We start from the raw sequence: 25,800 nt of genomic DNA on the forward strand, positions 1-25,800 counted from the left end.
TACAGGGTGGATCGAATTTTCAAATGACTCTTTTTGTTAGTTTTTTTGCATTTTCCAACTTTTTTGAATTTGGGGTTGTATTAGAAACATAGAAACAAACATATCCATATTTGCTTATAAATTATAAGTTTAATTTATGAGAGTTATGAGAGTTATGCATATTGCATGCATTCTTGAATTCCTTAGTAGCCTTTGCCCTCTACTGCATAAATAAATCACTCTTTGTGCAAAATGTATTACTGCAGATTAGATAGGCAACTAATCTGATCATATTGTTAAAACTGACCTTATGCAGTTAGCTCTTTTCATTGGCCATGTCTACTAAACAAATTGGGTAAAGAGTGCTGTACATGGACATCAAAGGATTTTCTAGGGTGACAAGTCCAAAATGAATAACATTTTATGAATATTATATTATTGAAGAAAAGGAAATATAATATATAATTATAGTTGTAATGTGCTCCACATAGTTTAACTCTAATGCAAGTATCTAGAGGGATACATAACTGGCATTTGTACATTAAGCGTATGATGCCTACTGGTTCATGTGACATATCATTTGGAGAAAGATTCTGCTCTTTATTATTTGAGGTCTTAGCTTTGTGTTGACTTTCACTCAACCTTTTGTGAGAGAAAGACAAAGCTTCCAATCCATTTTATTTCTTTGTCTAGTATATTAAATGTTTACCAGTTTTCATCACTCATATGATTTTAAAAAAGGTCATGGCAACCAAAATGCTGAAGAGTCTGTTCTATTTTACTTTAGATTTCTCATGGATGTATGAATTGAATTTTTTGTCAAGAAAGAGACAAAAGTTTAGATAACTTCGCCTTTATTACACTACTTCCTGGAGTATAATAGTTTAGGAATTGCACTTTTTACATTGGCACATGCCATTGAGAGTATCTAGTGCCTCATAATTTGAAACATTGCCTTTTCTTTAAAGTAAGTGGTCTCATGGGAGTAGGATTTTATATTTGGTTGAATAGTTTCTGGGCCTTCCCATATTTATTTCTCTAAACCAAGTGTCTATTTGCTAATAACACTTCCATTTTGCTGCAGATCATGTGATATCCATACAGTAAATTGAGAAATTGAGATTTACTTCTTTGCAATAGAAAGGGGCTGAATTATGTACAGTTTTACTGCCTATCCCCAAGGTCAGACTCCAGATGTGCAAAAGCTAGGGATGCCCCCTCTTTCTCATCCATGGACTTCAATGATATTGTATTAATCTCAGAAGGGTTTACTGTTGTACTGGCCCCATGAAGTACTGGGGTGCTGTGGTGAGAAGACTCTGAAAACCATGTGAAAAACAATTTTGCAAGTCAATTGCAATGGCTTTCAGTTTGAAAACGCTACAAAGAGCTCATACAAACCAATTTACACAGTTCTTGTGATGGTCTAAATCCAAACATAGTTAAGCGAGTATATTGTTAGCATAAGGATAAATTTAAGAAATACAATTTAATGAAATGCATTTCAAGTAAGCTAGATGGAACTTTTGTATGGCATTCTCAGGTTGCTCTCTATCAACAGTAAGGGACAAGATATGAATGCACACAAACACTAACATATCTTGACAAATTCTTGACAGAATCAGAGAGTTTAAAAATCACAGGAAGTAAGGAAAGAAAGGTACAGTGTATGGAATGTGAAGCAAGATATTGAGATGAGGGGTCTGCATGGGAGGTAAAATAATAAAAATTACATATGGCAATTTGGGGACTATGGCAGTTTGGGTTCAGTAAATGAAATAATGGGATTATCTATCTTTTTAAACAATAAAAATTCTGGAGTAGACTGTCCCTTTACATATCACAAACATATACAGTTTGCTAGTAGGAAGACTGCAAAATGTTTTACACTGAAAGAAATAGATATTTTGGGCTTTACTAGTAGACTTACTCTTCCTAAAATGTTATAGACTTATGTAATTTTAAGGAGCAATGTCTTTTAATTTTCCTTTTTAAATTAAATAAAATATATATATATTACTATTTCACATTTTTTATAGTTGAATATGATATCATTTTCTTTAAATAGATAGAGGCTATTCCATTTGTTTGAAAATAGTTTATATGTTTGAATTTTTAAAGTCGCCAGAGTGGAAAATAATTTGAATATACATAGTTTTCAATAATACAAAGATACTGTATTGAACCTGCAGACTATATTAATGTTTGTAACTCCTGATATTATGTACATTTAACATAAAATAGATGGATAGTATTTATTTTTCCTTTTTTTTTTACTATTGCAGAAAACCAACACCATCAACATTGAAAGCCGGAGATCTACGAACACATGTTAGCCGCTGTCAAGTGTGCATGAGAAGGACATAATGAAATTGAAATTGTAAAAGTCTGGTGCTATTTGTTTAACATGAAAAATCTACAAATAATTTATCCATGTACCTCACTATTGTACAATATGATAGCAGTAAAGTGCTGTATAGGAGCTTGCATCACTTAAACTTTATTACTGGTTAAGTCATACTCAAAGAAGAACAAAATCATGAAGACCAGCATCAATTAAAATGAAATGGCACTTTCTTAAAAATAAAAATATAATAAAAATATAGTATGTAACAAGATGCACTGATTTTATAATGGAGCAAAAGTTGATTTCTTAACTCAAAAGGTGCTAGGAGATATACAATGCCTTAGGCTGTTAGACTCCTTTTTTGTATTATAATTTAGGTTGTCATTGAGAAATATAAATATTTGTTGAAATCATTGTATAATTGTGTTAACTACTAAATGTTTTCATGTGCCTGTGTAAAGTGAAACATATATGTGCATATTCATAGCCAGCAAATGAAAATTGACTATGCAGTTTATTAATTAGGCTGAGTTTGGTAATGATCAAATCATGGTTTTTGGTTTAAACCCACTGCATATCATTGCTATACTGTTTTTTTAATTTTCTAAAATCATAAGAGAAATATTGTTTAGAGAGAGTCTCTTTATATTTCAAGTGGTACATTTTAAGTGAAAATATTTTAGAACTATAAGTTCATATGATCCAAAATATATAACACTGTCTCCCCAAGAATCTTAGGTTTTTTTTTTAAAAAAAAGAAAACTGTAAAGAACAAAAGCAATTTTTTTTCTAATTTATAAAATATTATTAAATATTTTAGGCACTGTTTACAGTGACGAACAATGGAAAAAAAAATGAAAGAAAAAACAAAACAAATATCTCTCTAACTTCTACCAAGCCCAAGTTTATTCTTTTCTATATACATGAAAGGTAACTTACTGATAAGCATTGATCTTTCATGTGATAATATAGAATATATAAAAATAATTGGCTGATGCTGACATATTTGCCTGAAGACATTGCTGCATTCACTTAAGCGATAGAATCGATATTTATAATCAGATAACCAGAAAAAAAGGCAAAATCATTTTCTAATACATTTCTAATCCTAGCTACCAAAATTATTTAGAAGTTAATCAAAGCTAATATATTTTCATATTGTATATGATAAAACATTTATCTTTAGTTATTTCAACATTAGGAAAATTATTTGTATGTGGATGTGTGACATCAAAATATACCCAACTGTCTTTTGAATGTTTTTTAACTGTGGTAGAAGGAGGAAAAATACATTTCATAAATTAAATGATAAATATCTTGTTGTACATGATTAGCAGTTAATAAAATACCAGAATCATAGAAAGTCACAAACGATAACACACACAAAAAAAAGTATTTTAAAAAAACTTCCTTATTTCCCTTTTGTCTTGGGACCAAACATGACTTTATTTATTATTTGCATGTACATAATTAACATACAGAATGTACTATATGTGATGTGATGATTCTGGTCAAGACATACATTAATTACTTTGCATATTCTCAAGGGAGTATTCAAAACTTGTTTGTTTATTACTAATTACACATTATAGTACTTGTTGTAATAGCCTCACAATATTTTCATCCACTTAAAATCAATACTCTTAGATGTTTTTATGCTACTCGGTTCCTTATCACCTATGTGCCTTCTTATTTTATAAGTTGTTTTTTTAATGGAAATACCAAATCACTTTTATACTTATTTGTGTCTTTTTGTGCATATTATACAGATTTCCTTGTCATAATAAAAATATTTGTGTTTTTTAATTGTTGATTCATAAAACATTTCCGAACAAACAACTAAAATAAGTTAACATTCTATGAAAAAGCAAGTTATTGATTTTATTTATAAACATGTAATATGAATTGAACACTCAGAAAAGGAATTATTTTTATTCATAGCTACTTTTCTGGTTCTCGCATCTACCACGATAATGATTTAATGCTGACCATAATCAAACAGTGCATTATTCTTGTACCTTTTCACTGTAATTCTTTCATTTTAGTTTTCATATTCTGTTCATTATCATTAACAATAATTAAATGTCAAAATTAGTAAATGGAGTAGACTGCGAGATTGGTGGGGAATAATTGCTCACCTTAAAACTGTTATCCCAATAGTTAAGAAATAGTATGTGGAGTGAGGTGGCGCAAAAGATGCTATTCCCAATGTGAGTATTGTGATTTTATAAAAATAGTGGGATATTATACACCCCTCTATCTGAATATTCCTTTTGTAATTAGCACAATTTGTAAGTATGAAATTTGTTAAACAAATTTATTGAAATTTAAAGTAAAACATTAAAATACAATTAAAATAACTTGACACCGGTGTCGGCTAAATATTTAGTAAAACAATCTAAAAGACATTCATATGTGTCTATTGTGTTACTCCGGTATCTACGCGTTTCGGCTTGACAGTACCTCTTGAGAAAGGCTGTCAAGCCGAAACGCGTAGATACCGGAGTAACTGCCACATTGATTGTGGAAAGCAACAAGAGGAGCGCTTTTAATCATCATTTACAGCAAGTTTTCAATACCAGCAAAGTTCGGCAAGTTCATTCACCTTTTGCAATATTTGTTGCACCTACTTGCCTTGTAAGAACCAACTTCTAAGCAGGTAATTCCATCTAGTGGCATATATTTAACCGCACTGGACGTAAACCATGGAGGAACCCCACAGGAGGATCAGCTGTACTCCAACAGGCGATCGGTCACTGACCGAAAGGAGAAGATACATCTAGCGGCATATATTTAATCGCACTGAACGTTTATCACGGAGAAATCCCACAGGAGGAACAGCTGTATTACAACAGACGATCGGTCACTGACCAAAAGGAGAAGATACATCTAGCGGCGTATATTTAACCGCACTGAAACTTATATCACGGAGGAACCCCACAGGAGATACCAACACAAAGATTTCAAGTCGAGACAAGTACCCTTTGACAAGCGGTTAACACGGACCATTCTAAAACCGTTGAGGAGTCTATACAGACACAGCGGCTGATTACCTCATACAAACGGTCACATACCGTAAGAAGGATAATTCAGGACAGCTCTAATTACAGTCCAACAGACATAGTGTTATCAAACAGATACACTATAAGGTATAACGGGTTTAATTTTCACTGCTAACCCATATATCAGCTTGTTAACATCACTAAAATAACATTAATAGACTAGAGAAACCAAGTTACGAAGATCCTATATCAGACATAAAGGAAACTGCCTAATTACGTTAGAAACCACTCTAGTATATCAAGTATATCAAGTGTATTTTTGAAACTATTTAGGAAAATATCCGTTTTATATAGCAATTTATGTTACCTTTAATGTATTCAATGTCTTAACACAATAGACACATATGAATGTCTTTTAGATTGTTTTACTAAATATTTAGCCGACACCGGTGTCAAGTTATTTTAATTGTATTTTAATGTTTTACTTTAAATTTCAATAAATTTGTTTAACAAATTTCATACTTACAAATTTGTCTTGTGCTAATTACAAAAGGAATATTCAGATAGAGGGATGTATAATATCCCACTATTTTTATAAAATCACAATACTCACATTGGGAATAGCATCTTTTGCGCCACCTCACTCCACATACAATAATTAAATGTGCTGCACATGAGAATCAAAAAGGATATTGAGAATATATACTAGTTCATTTATTTAATGTTGTTTTAATGATATCATGCATTTAAATTTAGATATTGTGCATCAATACTATGATTTTTTTGCAGTTACTCTTGCTAATTCTCAAACAAAAACATCTGGAAACAAACCCTATATAAAGCATTCCTAATAGTTTTGTTTCCAAGAAGTTAGAAATTGGAGGCTCAGTGTCTGTATTATATACTTATTTTTTACCTTATTTATGGTTCCATATTTCTTAAGTGTTCTATTGGAAAATATGTCAACTCTTGTTAGAATGACCCTGAAAGATTTGTTACAACCATTATAAATATTTAACTAAACTAACCTACCCTTTGCACCTTCAGAGAAATGTCCTGATTTTGTTATATATAGCAGATAAACCACACATCAGTCTTCATAAACCATTCAGTTAATCAATCCATACATGTTTTTCATGTTATTTACTTATGTTTGGAATAATATTGTGATAACTAAACATGTATCGAGGATAATATATTTATTAATTTTTGCTTCCTTGATCATCTTTTAGCTGCCTGCAAACTTACAACTTCTCCCTCACTCCTGGAACTAACAAACTTGATTTCATATATAAACAAAATCAGCCTGTATATCTGTGTATCAAGATTAATCTCTTTGCTGAAATCTTCCCCTCTTAATTTAACTTTATAGTTTTCTTTGTTGTCTCATTTGCAAAAAAATCATTTTCGTAACAATATTATTTCAGAAATCATTCTTACCTAAAAAATATGTTTCTCATTGTTATTCATTTACAAATATATGCACATCTGCTCCTAACTTTAGCTTACATGTTTTTTTTTTTTTTTTTTTAAATATTTTCTTTTTATTGAGGTAAATCTTGAAGTACAATAAGCAAGTTACATCATACGAGATATGGACAAATTAGAACTGGGGAGTAACAATAACAAAGAGAAAAGAATCAATCATAAAGCTGTTATACATAACCACAATCGTGACAATTCGACTATGGTTTATATTGCTACCATACCTCAACTTTTTATTAATTTCTTTAAAAGCTAGGCAAAATTTTAGCATAGATAAACATAGATGAATGCACGTCATGTCAAAGTGCAAATAAAACATTGATGATTATGTCTACAATCTTGGGTCAGAAGACACTCTTGATATATCCAAGAGAACAGCAGCTTTTGGTGATATGCATTATTTCAACTAATGCTAACTGGAATTAGGAGTTTAATGATGCACTTTGTTGATAAGTTGTTAGCCAGGGTACTTGTTGTTAGTGCGCGATAACTAATGAAAAGTCAAAGGACATATGAGGAGGAGTACCCTGAAGTGTTCTCTGAATATCGATGAATGTAGTGCGTGTGACTTGTTGCTAAAACATGACTGTACCAAACATGCCCATGAAGGTTTAATTGTTAAGGTGAAAAGCTCCTACATATATGAGGTGTGTTAGTTATGTGAGGCACACCTGAAAAGAAGGGGAAAAAAAAAAGGGATAGACAGAGGGAAAGGATCCATAGAAGGAGTGGAGAAACATAATGAATGAAGGATTAAAGTTTTCCCAGGTTCAGCTAGATTACGGAGTTATAGTGTTGGGAAGTCTAATTTTCCTCCATAATTCCCAGGTTTGGCAGTGGAGGTTAATCTTATTATTTGCAGTGAAAATAGGGCTCTCCATAACCTCCAAGTAATCCATAATTTTAGTTATGTCATGCCAGCTGGGAATATTAGTTTGCTTCCATAAGCGAGCGATAGCGAGCTTCACAGCCATCACTAAATAGATGCTGAGGAGACCCACAGGGGAAAGAGTAGACCCCACGTCCAGGTGAAATAACACTTTTTTCGTATCCATGCATAAGGCCGAGTCCAATCCAGCACACCTTTGAGAAAGCATATCCCGAAAGGGTTTCAGGACAGGACAATCCTACCATATGTGAGTCGGGGAGCCTACGTGGTTGCAGCCTCTCCAGCAAAGTGGAGAGTTGATGGGAGAAATTTTAAAGTGTCTGAGTGGTGTGATATTCCATTGCATGCATATCTTGAGATATAACTCTAGCAACGTGATGCAGTGGAGAGCTTTTTTGGTCAATGTCATAGCTTTAGACCAGTCTTCCGGAGTGGCATGGAACCACAGATCTCTTTCCCATGCAATAATATAGGCAGATTTAAGGTAAATGGGTGGGTTCGAGATGTCTCGGTAGGAAATTGACAGGGCCCTAGGGATCCTTTCGCCAGTATTCCATCTCTGTTCCCATCTGGTCGGTGGGCGGAGAGGTAAGGTCGTAAATCCCCAGGAGTTTAGGAGACTCCTCAGTCTCCAGAACTCAAATTGTAGAAGCTGAGAGGGCTGGAATGTGGTGCAAAAGGTTGCAAGGTTCATTAACTGTCCATTGGGGAATAGCTCTTGTATGTTAGTAATTCCATGGGAACGCCAAAGCGGGGGTTGTGAGTCTTGGAGGGCATGTAGAAGACCCGAGAGTGTGTGGATTGGGGAGGGATGAGGAGCTATCTGAGAGAGTGAATGAGTTTATCCCAAAATTTTAAAGCCGAAAGAATGATAAAGTTCTGAATATTAAGAGAAACTCTGATGTGCTTAGGGATCCATATTAGATCTAGCAGTGTAAGCGGATGTGGCAAGGTAGCTTGCTCCGGGATCCACCATTTGCAATCAGAAGTTTTAGAGTTCCAAGGGAGAATATGGGCCAATCTAGAGGCCTTGTGATAGTATGCCAAGTTTGGGGCGCCAGCACCTCCACTTAGCAGCGGTTGTTGTAAAATCCTAGTAGCCACTCTTGGGTGCTTGTTTTTCCCATATGAATTTGTTACAGAGGAACTGGAATTTCCCAATGAGGGATTTGGGAATAGGAATTGGCAATGTTCGGAACAAGTAAGTGAGTTTGGGTAGAAGGGTCATCTTGAAAGCTGCTATTCTGCCCAGCCACGAAATGCTGGGAACATTCCAGTGGTCTACATAATTTTGGAAGGAATGAAGGAGGGGATAGAAGTTAGATTCAACTATATTTGAAATGTTACAGGAGAGGAAGACTCCTAGATGCTTGAGGCGCTGCTTCGATCAGTTGAAAGTGTACTGTGTTTTGAGGGTCGAAAATTCTGAGTCAGACATGTTAATAGCGTAAGCATCTGTTTTATTCATATTGAGTTTATAGTGGCTGACCTCACTAAAGGTATGCAAAAGGTGAAATAGGACAGGTAAAGAATGTACTGGGTCACTTAGAAGAACCGTAAGGTTATCGGCAAATAAGACTATTTTATGAGTAAATCCATCCAAATTGATGCCCTTGATCCCTTCGTGAGAGCGAAGGGTTGCGGCCAGTGGTTCCATTGCTAATGCAAAAATCAATGGGGACAAGGGGCACCCTTGTCTCGTGCCATTGGAAATTGGGAAGGAGGGAGAAAGGAATCCTAAACCTCTAACTGATGCTGAAGGGCATGTATATAGGGCTTTTATCTGAGTGAGAAAGTGAGGTGGAAACGGAATTTATTAAGGGTTTCGAAAAGGTATGACCAATTTACATGGTCAAAGGCCTTTTCCGCGTCAAGGGCCAAGGTGGTGCATGGCAACTTCCTTCATTTTGCCTCAAATAATTTATTTAGAAGGCATCTGGTCGGTGCCCTCTCGGCCAGGTGTGAATCCCACTTGGTCCCAGTCTAGCAAGGAGGGAAGGACGCGGTTAAGCCGGTTGGCCAAAACCTTAGCGTAAAGTTTTGTGTCTATATTTAACAGGGATATAGGGCGGAAATTTTCACAAATATTGTGGGATTGCTACTATTGTAGCGGCTAGATACTCAGGAGGAAAATAACCTGATTTCCCTGCTAGAGAGAAAACTCTGGTAAGCAGAGGAACAATGCAGGGACTGAATTGCTTGTAAAAAATGCCTGGGGCTTTGTGCTGTTTCAAAGATTTGATGGCACGTTGTATTTCTCGTGGGGTTAGGGCTGCATCAATAGTTTTTTCTGGTCCTCAGTAAGTGCTGGAAGAGAAAGTGGGTCAAGAAAAGCCCTAATACTTGTAGATGTGGGTATATGGCACTCTGGAGAGTCCTTTAAGTTATAAAGGTCCTTATAATATTTGGCAAACGTTTTTTCAATGTCTGCAGGTAGGCGGACTGGGCCATTTTGCATTTTGAGGTACGTTATCCGGGCTTCAGCCGTTCTTTGTTTCATTTTGTTGGCTAGAAGGCAATCTGCTTTGTTTCCCTTTGCGTAGTATAGTTGCTTGACTTTTTGTATCTGCCATTGTAACCTGGAATTTTCTATGTTAGTATTTTGGGCTTTTACTTCTTCCAATTGCAAGAGGGAGCTTGAGTCCAATGTATGTTTATGTTGGCTAGTTAGAGAGCGGAGTTTTATGTGGAGTTGCGAAAGTGATTCTCCCTGTTTCTTTTTGTGTTTGGAGGAAAGCTTAAGAAAAATGCCTCTGATGTAGGCTTTGAGTGAGCTCCACAGACAATGCTCATCTACCACCCCATTATCGTTAATTGCTATGAATTGTTTGATTTCTTCTCTAATTGAGTTGACAGTATTAGGGTCTGCAAGCAGAAATTCAGGAAGTTTCCAGGTAGGTTGCGAAGTCTGGTGAATAGGGGTGCGCATTGTAATAAGCACTGGAGAATGGTATGACCACGTGCAATTCATGATCTGCGCTGATTGGATTTGATCTAATAGGAGAGGCTCACAAAAAATAATATCAATACGTGAATAAGAGTTATGCACCGTAGAAAAATACGAGTAATCTCTAATAGTAGGGTGCAGCAAGCGCCAGATATCAAACAAGTTATGATGCGCAACCTGTGTGTTGAATTGCTGTGTGGTTTTAAGCAGAGAAGGGTTAAAAACCCTAATTTTGGCAGAGCGTCTGTCTAGGAAGGTATCTAGCACCATGTTGAAATCCCCAGCTAGTAATAAATTGCCAGATTTATGCAAATCTAAAAGGCGTAAAAACCTCCTAAGGGAATTATTTTGTCCAGAGTTGGGACCGTAATAGGATGCAAGAGTATATATGGTTCCTTCTAGCTTACAGTTTAAGATTAAGAATCTGCCTTGAGGGCCTGCAATCACTTTTAATTTTTCGAAAAGGATACTCTTGTGAATAAGAATCGCCACCCCTCTGGATTTCCCTGTAAATGAAGCAGTCTCCATCACTGGGTATTGTTGGGATTTGAGGGGGACTGGGGCGCCCTCCACCCAGTGGGTCTCCTGTAAGAAAGCAACCTTAGATTTAACATGGTTGAGAAAGCGCAAAAGCCTACTTCGTTTGTTGGGGGTATTGAGGCCTCTTACGTTATGAGAGGTAAACGTCAGGGCCATGTTTTATAAAAATGTACTAGAAGGGAAATAAAGAATTATGAACCATGGGAAGGTACAAAGAAGAGGAAATAAAGAGGGGAGAGGGAAAGGGAAGGGAGGAGTGAGAGAAAAAAAAGGGGAAGGGGGTAAAAGAGAATAGAGTAAGCGGTGTGCCAACTAGAAAAGAGTTAGGAGATAAATCCTGTATTAAGCTGATAGGGTTGCGGTATAGACAATAGAAACTGCGTAGGTAGTCTCCCCTGAAAGGGGAGCATGTTAGGGGTGGGGAGGATGTGTGTGTTCTAAGAGAAGGCACCTAGTGCCTAATATATGTTTTTCTGGGGAAGTGGTCGCAAAAGAGAGAGATTAAAACTATGAAGGCAGGTTTGATTATTAAGAGAATGAGAGGAGATAGTCGGCCGTGGGGGTTTTACCCGCCCATGAATAGATTAAAGTGTGGCCATAGACCACATTGGGTAAATTGTGTAGTGTCTGTTAAATTGTAGTCCTCTAACTTATAGGCACGTAAGATATGGGAAGTTAGGGGCTGTTTAGGCAAAAAGAGATTGATATGCTGAGGCTGCTAGAATTAGTCATATAAGATGGGGCAAACAAGTAGGGAAATATTGTGATAGGGCGGCCTCATTTACACAGTAAATGTGGACACTGGCATGTATTTGACTAGGCTTTATGAGTGGTATAATTGACAGTGTGAAGGTGGCTCGGGCTCGTTATTAAACAAAATAGCTATGCATTGAAAACAGTGTAACCTAACCCAACAGTCAGAAAAGATTTATAAAAGTCAAACATTAACAAAGGGGGTCCACCTCCGATATCCCTGCAAAGGGCAATGTGATGCAGGTTGTGAATGTAACTAAGTACTGCGGTGAGTGAAACTGTGCAGTTTCTAAAAGTATATGTTACCTGGTGTGGTAGGAAAAGGCAAATTGCCTTGATAGTGGTTAAGAGTGCAATTAGCGCTGAAGTCTATTGGGTGTGTGTGGGCAAGTGGAGGAAGCAAAAGATCAGAGGTGGACCACCTCATATCAAACCAATAGAACAATATTGCAATACAATTTTAAACATCGCAAATATAACATTTGAGTGAAGCTTTCAAGAATCATATAAGAAAGATGTGAGCCCACCACTGGTACCACCACCTGCAAAAAGAAATGGATAACTAAGGGGTTTTCTAATTGCAGCGCCCAGCGAGGCAGCCGGTTGACTATGGGCATATGAGATTCAATGTGGGATGGAAGAATGGGCCTATCTGTCATTGACAAACATTAGAGTTAAGATATGGGTATGGGATGCGTGTGGAAAGGGATAATAGAGGCAATGGGGTCGAGGCAGGCCCGCACACATCAAAACAGCATAAATTTTGAACATGCAACTAAACATTTTACTATAAGGATAAAAATCATATAAATTAACAAATACTTATCAGTTCTTTTGATGGAGCCCCTCTCCAGAGGTATAGGTAGACCTATAAGAATGAGACCTCCAGAAAGGAGAAGAACAAAGGGGAAAAAAAAGAAAAAACAAGCAGCAGAAAAAAGAATGTCACCATCTTGTGCAAGATCCATCAGGGTTTAAAGATGCTAGGGAAGCATCCTGGCAAGCTCCAATTATATGTGGATCAAGAGTTGGTTGCATTGGGCCTTCTGTGAGGAGAGGACGCCCATTCAGGCGCCCTGGCATTCAGTTGTCGGGGCTGATGAGAGACAGAGGCAGCATTGGTTTCAGAAGGAATGGGTAAGTTCCAAGATTTAAGTAGAGCCAAGCCTTGGGAAACACTGTGAATGTTGAATGTTTGATTGTCCTTGAAGATTATTAATTTGATCGGGTAGCCCCAAAGATAACGGATATTCTTTTTGCTTAGCATGGTGGTGACATCTGTATATGTTCTTCTTTGTTGGAGGGTTTGTGCAGACAGGTCTGGGAATATTTGTAAGTTCCGAAACTTCTCTGGAAGCATGGGTTTTTGAAAGTGGGCCTCTTGTACCCTTTCTTTGTAGGTAAAATAGCGCAGACGCACTATGACATCTCGTGGTTGCTTTTCAGATAAGCCTTTAGGTAGGCTGACCATATTGCCGCTTTAAGAAGGAACACATATGAAAACTACATATGTGAGGGTTCTTATACAAAACCATTTCTTTAAACAGCCCTGAAAACAGCCCTGACATATGTATTTTTCATATGTGTCCCTTTTTAAAGCGGCAATATGGTCAGCCTAGCTTTAGGTCTAAGGGAGCGATTAGCTCTGTCAATTAGATTTTCTGAATCAGAGGAGATCGGTGCCAGCTGTTGGAAGAGGTCTTTTAGGAAACTCTGGAGATGAGTAGAAGAAACAGACTCCGGCACCCCCGGATCCTTAGGTTGTTGCACCAGGACCTTTCTTCAAGGGCTGCGATCTTATCTTCAACAGAGTCCATATATTCTGAGCATAAGTTAAGCAATTGGATTGTTCCGTGGCTAGATCTTCGCAGCGCCGCTCCAATGCGTTCATTGGTGGAAGAAATTTCCCTTTTGAGCTCGCAGTAGAGGTGGATAATTTAGCAGCAAATGATGAATGATGGTCATCCAGCATGCTCTTCAGAGAATCTAGTATGAAAGTGGGTGTTACAGACTCTCCCTGGTGCTGCTGCAAGTGCTTCAGCATTGCAAGAGGGAATTCAGCTGAATCAGAGTCAGGGGAGTCGGGGGCCCAGATAGGGAGTGATTATCTGGTGGAGGAGAGCTAAAATGATCCATCACAGTTTTCTTGGGAAGGTATTGTGGTTTATTCTTCTTCCTCTGTGATTGCGACATAATGATGACAGTATGATGTAGAAAGAGAGCACCTCACACCAACCACTTTAGGTGCAATTCGTGAGATATGGGCTCTTCCCTTAGTAAGAGGACACTTAAATGCAGAAAGGGTAGATTGTTGATCAAGTACAGAGACACCAGTTGTAAGGTGGGCCTACCCCCACGGCCAGTAGCCGACTTTAAGCTGAGTCCATGTTGGGGGGGCTTAGGCCAGTATCAGAATAAAAAGCCAGGTGTGGATGTTATATTATTTGGAAGGTGAGGCCAGCTAAGTGTGTATGATGGTTTGCCAAGTATTATCAACCACCGTTAGAGGAGACTGTATTAAAAAAGGAAACAAGATTGCAGGCCCCTCATGCAGAGGTAATATGCAAATGCAAGGTCACGATTTATTCCAGGAGAATACGGTAAATACAAATCCAAAAAGAGAGTTCCAGGGCAAGGTGGAACAGTTTAAGAGCAAAGTTCCCAATAATGAGTGGTGTAGATATCTATATACTATTGATAGCCTCCCTTTCTGCTCTCCCTCCTCATTCTTTCCTGCCTTCTTCCTTCTTCCCTTTCCCTCCTCTCACTTTTATTGTTTGTCTTCCCCTTCACTACGTCTGCTTGCTGTCTCCTCTGTTTTCTTTATTGTGGTATAAGGGACTAATCAGATTGAAGCAGCGTATAGAGAGCGCTCAAGGTGGGATCTCAGTCCTTTTTTAGAGCAGTTACATAAGAGAGTCTATGGGTATTGTGTTAGGGGTGGTTAAAGGAGGCCTATAGAATAAAGTTCCTTAAGTTGGGGAAGCGTTATGTGAGATGAAAAGTGGGGTCTTATAAGTAGGGGCCACAGAGCTGGACGACCCGTAAAGTCCAAGAGTTTGCCTGGGGTCTTATGTTCCTGATCACAATCTGACGTTGTGGAGAAATGGAAGTGCGTCAGCACTCTCCAGGACCCTGCTGCTTTGGGCTGTAAGGTACGTGAGGAGTGTGGTGTTGGTGCCTACAGACAGTGTCTCACCTTCAGTGGTCTCTGGTCCGTGTAGAGGAGGAACCCTTCATGCAGAGCAGGCAAGTCATACACTTTGGGGCGGAGAGGAGCTGATGCTAGCTGGCTTAGACTTGTACTCAGCAGGTACCTCGTGGACAATGAGAAGGTCCTAAGATGGCGCCACCCAGATGTGGCTTGTAGCTCCGGAGTAAAGGGAGGTTAGCTGATAGGTAGGTTGGGCATCCAGCCCAAAAACAAACCCGGTGTCACAGTGAGTTGAAGGAGGCCAGGTACGGTAAGTCAAGCAGGCTGTACAAGGCAGCGGTCTCCCAACTGTCTTAGTACAGGTGCCGTCCGTCTTAGGGCCCTGCCGCTGCTGTCCTATTCTCCCGGGCAGCCATCTATGATGTTGCAGCGTGCCAGGGGGTAAACAAAATAAGTTGGATCAAATGTGATTAAACAAAAAGGGAAGAACTATGTATAAACATGGGGAATTAGAAAGCTCCGGGCGGGAGCTCACTAGAAATGCGACCAACGTCCCCAGGCAATGGCTCCGCCCCCAGTTTACATGTTTTATTACAAAGAAAACAATTCCAGTTGTCTTTAAGAATTGTAGTTTAAAATAGTAAAGCAAAATATTTAATTCAATTCAATTTTTCATAGCACTCAATTAACTCAACTTATTCACTTTTTACTAAACTAGTGTCTTCTAGTTAAATGCTATTTGGTGCTAAGTTATGGTGAGCTAAATATTTACAACCTAGTTCTGGTTCTATCTTCGATTTTTCAGTGTCAGCTCTCCATCTTTGCCACAAGTTTACATTTTAGCCCAGATTTATTCATGTGCATAACATTTGGCTAGATTACGAGTTTTGCGGTATGCATGAAAAATCATTGTTAAGGCTCTTTTTCACTACCGATGGTATTACGAGTTTTGCAGGTATAGGTGCACTGCACACTTTTTTGGCCATAACGTAACGTAATTACCGCAGCTTTCAAAAGTCCTTTTTCAATGGGACTTCCATATTGCTGGTATCATGAGTCTGCCTGGCAGACCAAAAAGTGAGCGGTACAGACTATACCGCCAAGATCCATACCGTAAACTGAAAGTCAGTAGTTATGGGTTTTACGCTACAAAGCTGTAGCATAAAACTCATAACTAAAGTGCTAAAAAGTACACTAACATCCATAAACTACCTATTAACCCCTAAACCGAGGCCCTCCGGCATCGCAAGCACTAAAATAAAATTATTAACCCCTAATCTGCTGCTCCGGACATCGCCACCACTATAATAAAAATATTAACCCCTAAACCGCCACACTCCTGCATAGTAAACACTAGTTAAATATTATTAACCCCTAATCTGCCGCCCCTAACTTCGCCACCACCTACCTACATTTATTAACCCATAATCTGCCGCCCCCAACGTCGCCATCACTATATTAATTTATTAACCCCTAAACCTAAGTCTAACCCTAACCCTAACACCCCCTAACTTAAATATAATTAAAATAAATCTAAATAAAACCTACTATCATTACCTAAATAATTCCTATTTAAAACTAAATACTTACCTGTAAAATAAACCCTAAACTAGCTACAATATAACTAACAGTTACATTGTAGCTAGCTTAGGTTTTATTTTTATTTTACTGGTAAGTTTGTATTTATTTTAACTAGTTAGACTAGTTACTAAATAGTTATTAAGTATTTACTAACTACCTAGCTAAAATAAATACAAATTTACCTGTAAAATAAAACCTACCCTGCCTTACACTAACACCTAACCTTACACTACAATTAAATCAATTACATTAATTAAATACAATTACCTAAATTACAGAAAAAACAAACACTAAATTACACAAAATAAAAAAAGAAATGATCAGATATTTAAACGAGTTACACTTAATCTAATAGCCCTATCAAAATAAAAAAGCCCCCCCCCAAAAAATAAACACCCCCCCTGCCTAAACTGAACTACCAATAGCCCTTAAAAGGGCCTTTTGCGGTGCATTGCCCCAAAGAAATCAGCTCTTTTACCTGTTAAAAAAAAATAGAAACAACCCCCCAACAGTAAAACCCACCACCCACACAACCAACCCCCCAAATAAAATCCTAACTAAAAAAAACTAAGCTCCCCATTGCCCTGAAAAGTGCATTTGGGTGGACATTGCCCTTAAAAGGGCATTTAGCTCTTTTTCAAGTGCCCAAACCTCTAAACCCACCCAATAAACCCTTAAAAAAGCCTAACACTAACCCCCGAAGATCCACTTACAGTTTTTGAAGACCCGACATCCATCCTCAACAAAGCCGGCAGAAGTCCTCAATGAAGCAGCAGAAGTCTTCATCCAACTGGGCAGAAGTCTTCATCCAACCGGGCAGAAGTCTTCATCCAGCCAGCATCTTCTATCTTCATCCATCCGGCACGGAGCGGGTCCATCTTCAAGACATCCGGCGCGGAGCATTCTCTTCAATCAACGTCTTCTTCCAAATGAGGTTTCCCTTTAAATGATTTTAGATTTCTATCAGCCAATCGGAAATAAGGTTGAAAAAATCCTATTGGCTGTTGCAATCAGCCAATAGGATTGAGCTTCAATCCTATTGGCTAATCAAATCAGCCAATAGGATTGAGCTTGCATTCTATTGGCTGTTCCAATCAGTCAATAGAATGCGAGCTCAATCCTATTGAGACTTTACAGAGTTTATGTAAGTCGGTTTGCGGTAAGGCCAAACAAGTGTGCGGTACACCTATACCTGCAAGACTCGTAGATCCAGCGGCCGTAAAAAAGAACCGTTAGGACCTGTTAACACTGCTTTTTTACCTTAACGCACAACTCGTAATCTAGCCGTTATTGTTTTAAAAAAGGAGGAACTGTCAGGCCTAATCTGGATATGAAAACTTTCCTACCTTCAAAATAGAAATAATTCAGACTATTCTACCCCTTTTTCACCAGGGACAATATATGTCCATGATTGAAGAATGCGTGCCTTCATATTCCTATCCACAACTACAATCACCATTTCCTGAGATTTGCTTTACAGGACAAATATTTTTAGTTTGTTGCTCTAACACTTGGTCTGGCTACTGTATTAATTTGATCGGGTAGCCCCAAAGATAACGGATATTCTTTTTGCTTAGCATGGTGGTGACATCTGTATATGTTCTTCTTTGTTGGAGGGTTTGTGCAGACAGGTCTGGGAATATTTGTAAGTTCCGAAACTTCTCTGGAAGCATGGGTTTTTGAAAGTGGGCCTCTTGTACCCTTTCTTTGTAGGTAAAATAGCGCAGACGCACTATGACATCTCGTGGTTGCTTTTCAGATAAGCCTTTAGGTAGGCTGACCATATTGCCGCTTTAAGAAGGAACACATATGAAAACTACATATGTGAGGGTTCTTATACAAAACCATTTCTTTAAACAGCCCTGAAAACAGCCCTGACATATGTATTTTTCATATGTGTCCCTTTTTAAAGCGGCAATATGGTCAGCCTAGCTTTAGGTCTAAGGGAGCGATTAGCTCTGTCAATTAGATTTTCTGAATCAGAGGAGATCGGTGCCAGCTGTTGGAAGAGGTCTTTTAGGAAACTCTGGAGATGAGTAGAAGAAACAGACTCCGGCACCCCCGGATCCTTAGGTTGTTGCACCAGGACCTTTCTTCAAGGGCTGCGATCTTATCTTCAACAGAGTCCATATATTCTGAGCATAAGTTAAGCAATTGGATTGTTCCGTGGCTAGATCTTCGCAGCGCCGCTCCAATGCGTTCATTGGTGGAAGAAATTTCCCTTTTGAGCTCGCAGTAGAGGTGGATAATTTAGCAGCAAATGATGAATGATGGTCATCCAGCATGCTCTTCAGAGAATCTAGTATGAAAGTGGGTGTTACAGACTCTCCCTGGTGCTGCTGCAAGTGCTTCAGCATTGCAAGAGGGAATTCAGCTGAATCAGAGTCAGGGGAGTCGGGGGCCCAGATAGGGAGTGATTATCTGGTGGAGGAGAGCTAAAATGATCCATCACAGTTTTCTTGGGAAGGTATTGTGGTTTATTCTTCTTCCTCTGTGATTGCGACATAATGATGACAGTATGATGTAGAAAGAGAGCACCTCACACCAACCACTTTAGGTGCAATTCGTGAGATATGGGCTCTTCCCTTAGTAAGAGGACACTTAAATGCAGAAAGGGTAGATTGTTGATCAAGTACAGAGACACCAGTTGTAAGGTGGGCCTACCCCCACGGCCAGTAGCCGACTTTAAGCTGAGTCCATGTTGGGGGGGCTTAGGCCAGTATCAGAATAAAAAGCCAGGTGTGGATGTTATATTATTTGGAAGGTGAGGCCAGCTAAGTGTGTATGATGGTTTGCCAAGTATTATCAACCACCGTTAGAGGAGACTGTATTAAAAAAGGAAACAAGATTGCAGGCCCCTCATGCAGAGGTAATATGCAAATGCAAGGTCACGATTTATTCCAGGAGAATACGGTAAATACAAATCCAAAAAGAGAGTTCCAGGGCAAGGTGGAGCAGTTTAAGAGCAAAGTTCCCAATAATGAGTGGTGTAGATATCTATATACTATTGATAGCCTCCCTTTCTGCTCTCCCTCCTCATTCTTTCCTGCCTTCTTCCTTCTTCCCTTTCCCTCCTCTCACTTTTATTGTTTGTCTTCCCCTTCACTACGTCTGCTTGCTGTCTCCTCTGTTTTCTTTATTGTGGTATAAGGGACTAATCAGATTGAAGCAGCGTATAGAGAGCGCTCAAGGTGGGATCTCAGTCCTTTTTTAGAGCAGTTACATAAGAGAGTCTATGGGTATTGTGTTAGGGGTGGTTAAAGGAGGCCTATAGAATAAAGTTCCTTAAGTTGGGGAAGCGTTATGTGAGATGAAAAGTGGGGTCTTATAAGTAGGGGCCACAGAGCTGGACGACCCATAAAGTCCAAGAGTTTGCCTGGGGTCTTATGTTCCTGATCACAATCTGACGTTGTGGAGAAATGGAAGTGCGTCAGCACTCTCCAGGACCCTGCTGCTTTGGGCTGTAAGGTACGTGAGGAGTGTGGTGTTGGTGCCTACAGACAGTGTCTCACCTTCAGTGGTCTCTGGTCCGTGTAGAGGAGGAACCCTTCATGCAGAGCAGGCAAGTCATACACTTTGGGGCGGAGAGGAGCTGATGCTAGCTGGCTTAGACTTGTACTCAGCAGGTACCTCGTGGACAATGAGAAGGTCCTAAGATGGCGCCACCCAGATGTGGCTTGTAGCTCCGGAGTAAAGGGAGGTTAGCTGATAGGTAGGTTGGGCATCCAGCCCAAAAACAAACCCGGTGTCACAGTGAGTTGAAGGAGGCCAGGTACGGTAAGTCAAGCAGGCTGTACAAGGCAGCGGTCTCCCAACTGTCTTAGTACAGGTGCCGTCCGTCTTAGGGCCCTGCCGCTGCTGTCCTATTCTCCCGGGCAGCCATCTATGATGTTGCAGCGTGCCAGGGGGTAAACAAAATAAGTTGGATCAAATGTGATTAAACAAAAAGGGAAGAACTATGTATAAACATGGGGAATTAGAAAGCTCCGGGCGGGAGCTCACTAGAAATGCGACCAACGTCCCCAGGAAATGGCTCCGCCCCCAGTTTACATGTTTTATTACAAAGAAAACAATTCCAGTTGTCTTTAAGAATTGTAGTTTAAAATAGTAAAGCAAAATATTTAATTCAATTCAATTTTTCATAGCACTCAATTAACTCAACTTATTCACTTTTTACTAAACTAGTGTCTTCTAGTTAAATGCTATTTGGTGCTAAGTTATGGTGAGCTAAATATTTACAACCTAGTTCTGGTTCTATCTTCGATTTTTCAGTGTCAGCTCTCCATCTTTGCCACAAGTTTACATTTTAGCCCAGATTTATTCATGTGCATAACATTTGGCTAGATTACGAGTTTTGCGGTATGCATGAAAAATCATTGTTAAGGCTCTTTTTCACTACCGATGGTATTACGAGTTTTGCAGGTATAGGTAAACCGCACACTTTTTTGGCCATAACGTAACGTAATTACCGCAGCTTTCAAAAGTCCTTTTTCAATGGGACTTCCATATTGCTGGTATCATGAGTCTGCCTGGCAGACCAAAAAGTGAGCGGTACAGACTATACCGCCAAGATCCATACCGTAAACTGAAAGTCAGTAGTTATGGGTTTTACGCTACAAAGCTGTAGCATAAAACTCATAACTAAAGTGCTAAAAAGTACACTAACATCCATAAACTACCTATTAACCCCTAAACCGAGGCCCTCCGGCATCGCAAGCACTAAAATAAAATTATTAACCCCTAATCTGCTGCTCCGGACATCGCCACCACTATAATAAAAATATTAACCCCTAAACCGCCACACTCCTGCATAGTAAACACTAGTTAAATATTATTAACCCCTAATCTGCCGCCCCTAACTTCGCCACCACCTACCTACATTTATTAACCCATAATCTGCCGCCCCCAACGTCGCCATCACTATATTAATTTATTAACCCCTAAACCTAAGTCTAACCCTAACCCTAACACCCCCTAACTTAAATATAATTAAAATAAATCTAAATAAAACCTACTATCATTACCTAAATAATTCCTATTTAAAACTAAATACTTACCTGTAAAATAAACCCTAAACTAGCTACAATATAACTAACAGTTACATTGTAGCTAGCTTAGGTTTTATTTTTATTTTACTGGTAAGTTTGTATTTATTTTAACTAGTTAGACTAGTTACTAAATAGTTATTAAGTATTTACTAACTACCTAGCTAAAATAAATACAAATTTACCTGTAAAATAAAACCTAACCTGCCTTACACTAACACCTAACCTTACACTACAATTAAATCAATTACATTAATTAAATACAATTACCTAAATTACAGAAAAAACAAACACTAAATTACACAAAATAAAAAAAGAAATGATCAGATATTTAAACTAAACTAATAAATAATTGTAAATAGGCTTACAAGTAGAGGTAGGTAACTTAAATCTGTGAAGGAAATATCCACTATTGCCCTAACTAAATCAAAGCTAAGTAATTTTATTTTAGAAAAAAATGTTCCATCATTCACACACTAAAGTTTATTAAATCAAAGTTTAACCACACATACACTTAGCAGAAGCTAAAGATTAAAAACACTGCACCTAAGTTGAACTAAGATTTTTAAATTTTAATCTGAAATCAGTATCACTGGTATCAAGCAGCAAAGGATTATAGTAGTAAGCTAAGCCCTTACAATCCGAGGGCTGATTTAAATTTTAACTTTAACAATTTATTAAAGCTGCATTTTTACCAGATCAACTCAGGTGAGCAAGTTAAAAGAAAGGGGAAAGACAAAGCTTATCCCCAGGAGGGGTCCTGGGGATAAGCTTTGTCTTTCCCCTTTCTTTTAACTTGCTCACCTGAGTTGATCTGGTAAAAATGCAGCTTTAATAAATTGTTAAAGTTAAAATTTAAATCAGCCCTCGGATTGTAAGGGCTTAGCTTACTACTATAATCCTTTGCTGCTTGATACCAGTGATACTGATTTCAGATTAAAATTTAAAAATCTTAGTTCAACTTAGGTGCAGTGTTTTTAATCTTTAGCTTCTGCTAAGTGTATGTGTGGTTAAACTTTGATTTAATAAACTTTAGTGTGTGAATGATGGAACATTTTTTTCTAAAATAAAATTACTTAGCTTTGATTTAGTTAGGGCAATAGTGGATATTTCCTTCACAGATTTAAGTTACCTACCTCTACTTGTAAGCCTATTTACAATTATTTATTAGTTGTGTTCTGTCCTTAACTTTAAATCTGTGGCAGGAGATCTCTGTGGTTAGGAGACTATTAAACTCAAATTGGGCCACCTGCCCTTAACCACTGAATCTCTTGTTATACTATACTTTGCCCTACCCCCACCCTCTCACTCTAAGATATTTAAACTAGTTACACTTAATCTAATAGCCCTATCAAAATAAAAAAGCCCCCCCCCAAAAAATAAACACCCCCCCTGCCTAAACTGAACTACCAATAGCCCTTAAAAGGGCCTTTTGCGGTGCATTGCCCCAAAGAAATCAGCTCTTTTACCTGTTAAAAAAAAATAGAAACAACCCCCCAACAGTAAAACCCACCACCCACACAACCAACCCCCCAAATAAAATCCTAACTAAAAAAAACTAAGCTCCCCATTGCCCTGAAAAGTGCATTTGGGTGGACATTGCCCTTAAAAGGGCATTTAGCTCTTTTTCAAGTGCCCAAACCTCTAAACCCACCCAATAAACCCTTAAAAAAGCCTAACACTAACCCCCGAAGATCCACTTACAGTTTTTGAAGACCCGACATCCATCCTCAACAAAGCCGGCAGAAGTCCTCAATGAAGCAGCAGAAGTCTTCATCCAACTGGGCAGAAGTCTTCATCCAACCGGGCAGAAGTCTTCATCCAGCCAGCATCTTCTATCTTCATCCATCCGGCACGGAGCGGGTCCATCTTCAAGACATCCGGCGCGGAGCATTCTCTTCAATCAACGTCTTCTTCCAAATGAGGTTTCCCTTTAAATGATTTTAGATTTCTATCAGCCAATCGGAAATAAGGTTGAAAAAATCCTATTGGCTGTTGCAATCAGCCAATAGGATTGAGCTTCAATCCTATTGGCTAATCAAATCAGCCAATAGGATTGAGCTTGCATTCTATTGGCTGTTCCAATCAGCCAATAGAATGCGAGCTCAATCCTATTGAGACTTTACAGAGTTTATGTAAGTCGGTTTGCGGTAAGGCCAAACAAGTGTGCGGTACACCTATACCTGCAAGACTCGTAGATCCAGCGGCCGTAAAAAAGAACCGTTAGGACCTGTTAACACTGCTTTTTTACCTTAACGCACAACTCGTAATCTAGCCGTTATTGTTTTAAAAAAGGAGGAACTGTCAGGCCTAATCTGGATATGAAAACTTTCCTACCTTCAAAATAGAAATAATTCAGACTATTCTACCCCTTTTTCACCAGGGACAATATATGTCCATGATTGAAGAATGCGTGCCTTCATATTCCTATCCACAACTACAATCACCATTTCCTGAGATTTGCTTTACAGGACAAATATTTTTAGTTTGTTGCTCTAACACTTGGTCTGGCTACTGTACCCAGGATTTTTTCAAAGTTGCTAGTAACTCTCTTGTCTGTAGCAAGAGCTGAAGGTATTTTGTGGGCTGCATACCTGGGTGATATCTTGGTACAAGTTCCATCTTAACCTTTAGCAGAATCTCAAACCAACAGTCGTTTGTTATTTCTTTACAAACATGGTTGGAGAATCAATGTTTCAAATTGTTCTCTTTCTTCTCAGGCCAGAGTCTCTTTCCTAGCAATCATTATAGACTCAATTTTTATGATACTTACTTTAACAGATCAAAGGAGATCAAAGTGTACAAGAGGTACCTCAGTCAATTTCCAACTGTACAATAGCCACGTGCATGGAAATATTAGGTCTGATAATTGCAGCAATAGATGCCAATCCATTTGCTTGGTTTCACATTAAATCCTTTCAGCTTTGTATGCTAATGTAAGAAGGACTACACTCAGCTTTCTCAAAGTATCTTTTTGGATTACAAAACAAAGAAATCTCTATTATTGGTGGATAAATAACCAGTCCATTTCTTTGGGGCAAAACTTTGTACCAATCAACTTGAATAATAATCACGAAAGAAGCAAGTCTCTCAAGTTAGTGTGCAGTATGGGAGTTCAGGAGAGCAAAGGGAGTTTAGTCTCCTCAGGAGGCAAGGTTACCAATAATTGTCTTGGAACTCTGTGATATCTTTAGGATACTTCAGAGCTGGCCACTTCTGAAAGAAGAGACTTACCTGTGTTTTTAATCAGACAATGTCACTGCAGTAACAGGAAAAAAAGTTCAGCCGCTCAAGCTCACTGGTACGTGAAAGCCAACATCTTGGGACAGGGAGATGACATCTCAAATCTTCTTTGTTCGTGATCATCAGACAGGGTGCTAGCCATAAAAGCGAGCTGGAATCTTTCTGCTCAATTGATATGCAGAAAAACAAGTGGAGGCAGCACAACAATGTGAGCATAAAAAATACCTTTTATTCGGTTTCCATAAAAACAAAATTAGACAGACTTGGAGGCTGCAAAAAGACTGTCACAGCAGTGGCCTATATAAATCATCAAGAGGGAAATAACAGTTCCCTCGCCATGAAAGAGATTTATCTTGGGCAGATTGTAACTTTTGCAATTCATATCCCAGGTATTGAACAACAGGATAGGAGATTGTCTCAGTCGCCAAATACACAACTCTTTACATTAGCTTCTTGGTTAAAACTCTTGATTCACAAGGCTTATTTGGAGGTGGGAAGTCACCCCCAAAATGCATTACTGCCCATTCTACTTGATCAATTTCCATTTTCTGGGATTTCAAAAAATGATGCTTCTATTGAACAAATATTTTAGACAACAACATGGTCATCCTTTCTGAAACCCAAAATTTTTCTTTCGTGATTTAGAAAGAGCACGCAGTTTTAAACAACTTTCTTATTGACTTTTATTATCAAAATTGCTTCATTCTCTTGATATCCTTTTGCTAAAAAGCACATCTAGATAGGCTCAGTAGCTACTAATTGGTTGCTGCACATAGATGCCTTGTGTGATTGGCTCACCCATGTGCATCGCTATTTCTTCAAAAAAAGATATTTA

General features: G+C 38.4%; 1 protein-coding gene across 1 annotated transcript in view; it reads left to right on the forward strand.

The window, feature by feature from the left end:
- The window catches only part of COL4A1 (collagen type IV alpha 1 chain), a 364,281-nt gene extending 360,149 nt beyond the window's left edge, over positions 1 to 4,132 (forward strand). The window contains exon 52 of the mRNA XM_053707784.1: positions 2,265 to 4,132. Coding sequence (XP_053563759.1) covers positions 2,265 to 2,346 — 82 coding nt within the window. The 3' untranslated portion in view covers positions 2,347 to 4,132. The remainder of the gene's footprint in view (positions 1 to 2,264) is intronic.
- Positions 4,133 to 25,800: the final 21,668 nt, after the last annotated feature.

Source organism: Bombina bombina, chromosome 3 (genome assembly GCF_027579735.1).
Source record: "Bombina bombina isolate aBomBom1 chromosome 3, aBomBom1.pri, whole genome shotgun sequence".
Classification (NCBI taxonomy): domain Eukaryota; kingdom Metazoa; phylum Chordata; class Amphibia; order Anura; family Bombinatoridae; genus Bombina; species Bombina bombina.